We start from the raw sequence: 7,145 nt of genomic DNA, 5'->3' as shown, positions 1-7,145 counted from the left end.
TACTGTACATATATTGTACCCAGGTGTGCTTTTAATTGAGCACATGAACGTACATGACATAAGACGCTTTCCGATTTTGTACAGATCGTCATTACATTTACAGAATAAACTTACATAAAAAAACTCACGTATTATTGTATACCTACTATGGCCGTCTGCTCATGTGGCATTTATAAGGTCTACCTTGCAGTAATGTAATTAAATTTCTACCATGTATATCAATGCCACCTGTGACAATCACCCAGAATGTACCCGATCTCGGAAGCCAAGCAGACTTGAGCAGGATAGTGATAAATAGGTGGTCATGCCAGCTTGTTAAAAACTTTGGGGCTACATGCAGCAAGATCCACACTTCTGCACTTTTATGATTCCCACGTTTGGTCCCTGCCTTCAAACCACACTGATCAGAATGGTGAAGTATGGTCAGATAATCATACCAGTATGCAGAGGCCCTCGTACTAATCGATTATTGAATGCAACTGTTGAGGGTGCCGATGATTTCCTAGAGCGGTGTTTTTCATTGCAATTCCCGTGGGCCACTGGTGGCCCCTGATGGCCTTTAGTGTGGCCTCTAACGTGCAGCCCCCGACAGTACACAAATGAGAATTTTTCATCGTGCTGTCAAATCCCAATGGTTTCAAATACGTGGGGACCAGCACACTAATGATGTGTTATCAGTGAACGTAGCCCCCCCCCCCCCTCTGGAAATTAGAGAAAAACACTGGCCTAGAGCATGAAGATTGGGTCTGGGACGTGACCACCTTCCTCCACCAACTCGTGTTCCACGGCGGCCTCGATCTGCATGCACACCCACTGCGTCCACGGATCATCCACGGGCGCTCCCTGCGGGAAGGTCATTCCACTTTGTAATATTATACAGTAATTACCGGTGGTCGATATTCATTAAGGAGTTACAGCCAAAGAAGAGGAACATGCCAAAAGAGAACTTGCATCGCGCAAATGGAGCGATTACATCGGCTCGTGCGCACGTGGCGAGATGCGTTGTGACATTTAACATCGCTCGCGGTCCTGTAACGGCTTGGAGAGGGGCCCTTCATTCAGTCGTAAATAGATCATGGCTGCTGATGGAGACTCGTCTTGCCAATTATTTGTCCAAGAAAGCATCACCGAGTTTATTCAGGAGGTTGCTGCATCTAGTTGTTTGACCTATCCCATTCAAACGTGTTTTGGCTTCATGTGGACGAAAACCCAGATATCTGGGAGAAAGCTCACCACACAAAACCAGGTGGTGGCAACTCAAAACCTTGACACAGATGGGATCTTAATCCGAATGTTGTACTGCCATCACTGAGCGAAGTCAACCCTTGCAGCCGCAACACCCCTCATTAAGATGTTCAGCAGTGTGTATGAAGCCACAGCCTGCTGATGAGACAGGCGACCCGAAACCCCATACACAGCTTACCCGCATATACCAATGCTCCTGCGTGAATAGCATTCGTCCAAAAAGGCAAATAGGCTGATGGACTCACGTGTGTTTTTACTTGTATGGTCGAGACGCAAGTTTGAATTTTATCAGTAAGGTTCGCCTCCATTAGGCAGTGGCTTTCGACCGCATTTGTGTCACAAGGACCATGAGAAACCCCACCCAAGCGGGAGGATAAATAAGGGACTCAAAAAGCTCCGCGATTCAAATCCATTTGATAAACGCTGCCCTCTCCTGGTAGCTCACCTGAAGTGGCATAACTTTTAAAACGTAAAAATACATCACATTTAATGGCCACGATGACGAATCATGCTAATTACGCAGGAAAGTCACATTCAGTCTCGAGATTACTTATCAGGAGGGTTCTGGTGCGTTGGGACGTTTTGCAAATCGCATTAAGTTTGGCTTCACGTGAAAGGAATACTGGGAGAAAACAACGCGTAACACGAGGGTAACGTGTGGGGTTTGTATCTGCACAGGCATCTCCTTGCATCCTCGGGAGTAGAGTCGATTTGGGACTGGACAAATCTGCGTGATCCACAAACCCCTTTTCCCTCAATAAAAAATCAAACCGTATGATCACGCGTGTGTGTGTGTGCCATGATGATAATCGGCGGCGATTCCGCGTCCGCTCGACGTTGCAGAGGATTTACGTTTCGATTCCAGCGGACGCCCCGATAATGATACCTCTGGAGTATCAACTACAATAGGTTAAAATGCATTTTTCAATACGCAGTCTGCTTCACAGTCCGCATCCAAGATCCCCCGTGGCGTTATTCGCACGCGTGAAGCCATTGTGCGTGCCGACGTTATTCTCCAAATGTGTTACTTTAAAAAGATACCCGCGATTTAAATCATATGGCAATCATCACCCCCACAGACTGCAAAAACGTGGTAGGACCCGCCTGAAAAAGAATTGATTATTGGGTAAACAAGCGTTATGGCAAAACATAATTTCGAGGATGAGTATGATTAACTGTTAGGGATGACCAATTGATGGCGAGGTTCAATCGTCAATGCAGCTGATGAAGAATACGAGTCCGATCTCATCAGATCAGGTAGCTAAGCAGGTTTCAATCAGGATAGGGCTTGTACGGACGACCACTACTACGCACAAACAGGTGTTATTTGCTGCTGCGCGGCTGCGTAAAAAGTCGTTCTGTACTTCAATGCATCCACGTACATGCTGCCCGCCTTTTACCCCGCACCGACCAGTGTGGTGAAGTATGGTCAAACAACCCCCACGCCCCGCGCGGCGCATAGAAGCGCTCATCCAACAGTTTATTGATGACCGATTGACGTTAGTCGTGTGTGGCGTGTCGATCAAAATATTTGATTCATTTTCTCACCGCTCCCACCGATTTCTTGCGCCGTCTCCTCGCGGCGCCTCGGGGTGTCCGCGGAGGAGAGCTCCAATAAACTTCTGCTCCCTCCCGGTTCCTCGCTGCCTGCCGGGCCGACCAACTCGGCGGCGAGAGCTCTTGGGTCACGGGCCCGCGGGCACGGCCTTTGAAATCCCCACGGGAGTCCCACGTCCCGTGCCCGAGATCCGCCGTCGCCTTCGTCTCCTCCTACATCCCCGATGGTCGCGTTGCGCTGCTGCGCGAGGCGATGGTGGAGCCGTGCCCGGAGGTGAACTCGGCCGCGGGTGCTTTGGAGAAGGCTCGAGGTGGCGCGTCGGCGGGTGGCGAGCTGCGCGTTTCGACGGAAGAGACGCTGAAGTCGTCGTTGAAAAAAATGTCAGGGTCATTGTTGACGTTGCCGTTGTCGCACTCGCCGGAATGAACGCTATGATTTCCACCACCATCGTCACCACCTTCACCATTGCGATTTCTTTCAAACTCTGCAACATTTCTGTTTTTGTCAGCAAAATCAATGTCGTCACCATCACCACCGTCAACATCATTACCACGAACATTGACACCGTCTTCTTCATCACCACCGCCACTTCTGCCATCATCATCATCACCACCGTCACCATCAACAACATCGCATTTTCCTTGGAACTTGAACGGCGGCACGACACGTCTCCCGAATCCGTCTTCTTCCAAGGGGGCCTCCTTGGCTCGTTCCAAAGGCGGAGGAGACTGCAGCGAGCCTCCACGAGCCAAACGGACACCTCCCTTCACCACGGGAGCCCCTTTCAAGGCGCCTGTTGTGTGCCCGTGTGCTCGAGTTGCAACGCTGTGGTCCGCCGTCAAATCCCCGTGCTCCAGGATTTCAACCACGGGCGACAGAGGCTTTGGAGAGCCCACCCAGAATCGGCCCGCCCTGGGAGACGCGTCGGAGCGAGAGTTCTCCAAACACCTGGCCATTGCGTCGTTGTTGTTGTTGCTCGCGGAAAGTAATTTAAAAGTTCGTGAATTAAATCACTAAACGACAAGCCTCTTTTTCACGGACTTAAGTCAATGCTTGTGAATCCAAATGTAATGTGATACGCATGAACGGTTATTAAGCTATACTACTGAAGTATGGGGCATATAACAGTCTGTGCTAATAAGTAAGAAAAATAAATAATCTTTATCTTGTTTTTGAATCCCGAAACATTTTTGATCGGAGATTGAATTGGGTCAGCCTGAAGCACTGCATTAATTTAAACACCGCGCAAAATACTTGAAAAAATACATTGAGCCACGACATTCTCTTCCCGATAATGTGTGGCACTGAAGCCGACGTGAAACAGGCAAAGCCCTCAACCTCTGTAGATTTTATGAACATTCAAGATTTTACCGTCTCAGATTCTCAAACCCCGCCCATTGATCTTCTCCAGTCAAAATGGGACGTAATTGGTAACGTCGCACTTGAATTCACATTGATATCACTGCACATGAAGCAAGTGTTGTGACTCGTATCTGCAACAACTGGACAAAAATCAAGGCAAGTGAGCTCATTAAACTTCAACGAGTAATTAAATACGTTATTGAAGATTAGAAAATATACTAATTAGAGCAAAGTGGACAAGCACTGATGTCACCACGTGCCTGTTATCCCAGAGCTTGAGCAGGTGTGTTGCCAATCAGACAGCGTTGATTGATGATCGTGTCACAAGTGCAGAACAATTTAAATTGTCTTTAAACGGGGAGTAAATTAATAAAAGTGGAATTTTGGAAAACCTGTAATCGAACGTAAGGTGTCTTCCATGCCAGGAAGGAATTCTTGCTCGAGTGGATTCTGGTGTTTAATGGAAAGTGAAGCCTAACGCATACAGTGGGCTGTGTGATGTTACACTTCTAATGCAGCATGCAATAGCTCTGTTAATTAACACCAAGGAAAGCTATTTGAGCAACAAATGCAGTTAGTTGTGTGTCGTCGGCGTAGTCGGGAGTCTGTGACGTCACGTGACACTCGTAGTAAGGTGTCATTGTAACGTCACTGCAGTTTGGCTTGTGACGTCACATCCTGCTGGTGATGCGTGGAGTGATTTCTCACAGTTGCTCTTCGGATACCTTGGAAAGCAGACGTGTCTTCACTTGCTCTCTGGCGTTCGCAAGATAACATTTTAGGAAAAGTTTAGGTGCTCTGGCACATTGGTGACATGGCCACCATGAAGAGAGGTGTAAAGAAATTTTTCAGAAAGTTTTTCAAAAGAATATGCTGCTGCTGTTGCCGAAGCAGTTCTGATGATGAGGACAACTCTGCTGGGACCTCACTGGGCAGTCCTCTTCCGAGTCTAGTGGGCAGTCGTCGCAGCTCCAGTGAGAGCGTTTTTCAGAGCTGCAATTCCAATTTAACGTCAACGAGTGAGGAGGCATCAATCGATGAACACAAGGAAAATGATCTGACTAAGGTAAGGACAGTAAGATCTGCAGAGAGGGAGATAAATCACAGCGGGTGACTGGGCACATCTAACAGAATCTGTGCTAATAACTTTTTTTTTTGGAGAGCGAAACATCAGTTCAGAGGTTGATTTGGTTTACCTATATATGGACAGGGTAAGCCTGAAGCACTACATTAATTTAAAACAGGCTCACGTTGTGGAAAGTGATAATCTTCCCACAGAGTGTGACCCGAAAGCCGACATAAAGCAGGCTCACGTTGTTGAAAGTGATCATCTTCCCACAGAGTGTGACCCGAAAGCCGACATAAAGCAGGCTCACGTTGTTGAAAGTGATCATATTCCCACAGAGTGTGACACTAAAGCCGACATAAAGCAGGCTCGCGTTGCAGTCGAAACGTCGTGAGAATTTTTATTGTTTTATATTTTTATTATTTTATTATTTCTCTTCTACGTGACTTTACCGAAAGAACCAAGAATATGAATCCCTGAAGTCACGAAAGCTTTAAATCAAAATTCAGGCTCACGTTGTTGAAAGCTTCAACAACAGTTTGAGTCAGGAAGCTGCAACACCAGTTTAAAGTCACGATGTATGTTGAACTTCTTTCGCACCGTACCTAGGCCAACGTGCTGATCGGAGATGCGGGGAAGGACGGTGAGGAGATATCATCTGATGAAAGCAATGCAGATCATCTCACTAAGGTAAAGGCTGTAGGAGCAGCAAAGAGGGAGGATAGATCACAGCAGGTGATTTGGCACATCGAACAGAGTCTGTGCTAATAACTAGAAACATCCAATAACAAGTATTTTCGTTTTTTTGGAGAACTAAACATTCCAGTTAGGAGGTAGATTTGTCTCACCTATATATGGACAGGGTAAAGCCTGAAGCACGACATTCATTTAACTCGCACTCACTACCCACAAAACTACGTTGAGTAAACGAGTGTGACCCTAAAGCCGACATAAAGCAGGCTCACGTTGTTGAAAGTTTCAACAACAGTTTGAGTCAGAAAAGTGAGGAGACATCATCATCTGATGGACAGAAGGCACATTTGTTAAATAAGATTTTAAAAAGGCAGCCCTCTTTCGAATCTTTTGAAAGCTGCAACACCAGCTTAAAGTCATGATGTATGTTGAACTTCTTTCGCACCGTGCCTAGGCAAACATGCTGCTCGGAGGTGCGTGGAAGGTTGGTGAGGATTCATCATCTGATGAAAGCAATTCAGATGATATGACTCAGGTAAGGGAGGCTGTAGGAGCAGCAAAGAGGGAGGATATATAACAGCAGGTGATTTGGCAAAATGTAATTATGAATGCTTTCGCGACCATAATCATCCATGATACCGTTTTTCCCTTATTTTTTCCTCTTTTTTATTTTGAGTTAAATGGCATAAATATATAAATGTGCGTTAAACCCGCCACCACCCGACAGCCAATTAGTAAGGGTTGTTACGTAAACAGAACATGCCAATTAGTCACTAGTACAGCACACCGGTGCGTTGGAGAGCCAAGCCACAACATTTACAATCTGAGTACAGTATCACGTTTGTGGTGACAACACAAGAGCACACAAGTGTTGTCACCACATCTACGCCTCTATTTAACGAACAAAACAGGTGGACTTCTCCACAGATCTGACTGTCGCCTTATGAAGCTCGTTGTAATTACTGGCGAAACGTCGTACTCAGATTGTAAATGTTGTGGCTTTGCTCTCCAACACACCGGTGTGCTGCACTAGTAACGAATTGGCCACGTTCTGTTTTCATGACAAACCTTACTCGTTGTCAGTGTTGGGTGGTGGCTGGTTTAACGACACATTAATATATTTACGCGAACTAACAAGAAAAAAAACCTGTATTATAGATCAGTATTGATAAAATGTAGGTAAAAATGTATTTAAGTTTACGTTGCAACACTTGCAAAGAA

The 7,145-nt window shown here is 46.3% G+C and overlaps 1 protein-coding gene across 1 annotated transcript; it reads right to left on the bottom strand.

Annotated features, from left to right (window-relative positions):
- Window positions 1-679: 679 nt before the first annotated feature.
- LOC144728847 (uncharacterized) lies at window positions 680-4,277 on the bottom strand. The gene is made up of 2 exons (XM_078608535.1): window positions 2,794-4,277; window positions 680-843 (listed from the first exon to the last, which is right to left on the bottom strand). Exon 1 carries the CDS (start codon window positions 3,757-3,759, stop codon window positions 3,016-3,018), a length of 744 nt encoding a protein of 247 aa, XP_078464661.1. The 5' UTR covers window positions 3,760-4,277; the 3' UTR covers window positions 680-843; window positions 2,794-3,015.
- Window positions 4,278-7,145: the final 2,868 nt, after the last annotated feature.

The sequence above is a fragment of the Lampetra planeri genome, chromosome 30 (genome assembly GCF_965212315.1).
Source record: "Lampetra planeri chromosome 30, kcLamPlan1.2.h2, whole genome shotgun sequence".
In the NCBI taxonomy this organism is placed as follows: Eukaryota; Metazoa; Chordata; class Hyperoartia; order Petromyzontiformes; family Petromyzontidae; genus Lampetra; species Lampetra planeri.
This window is presented reverse-complemented; position numbering and strand designations above follow the sequence as displayed.

Excerpts from the sequence above, each read along its gene's own strand:
- LOC144728847 (XM_078608535.1), bottom strand. The coding sequence starts at position 3,759 with ATGGCCAGGTGTTTGGAGAACTCTCGCTCCGACGCGTCTCCCAGGGCG.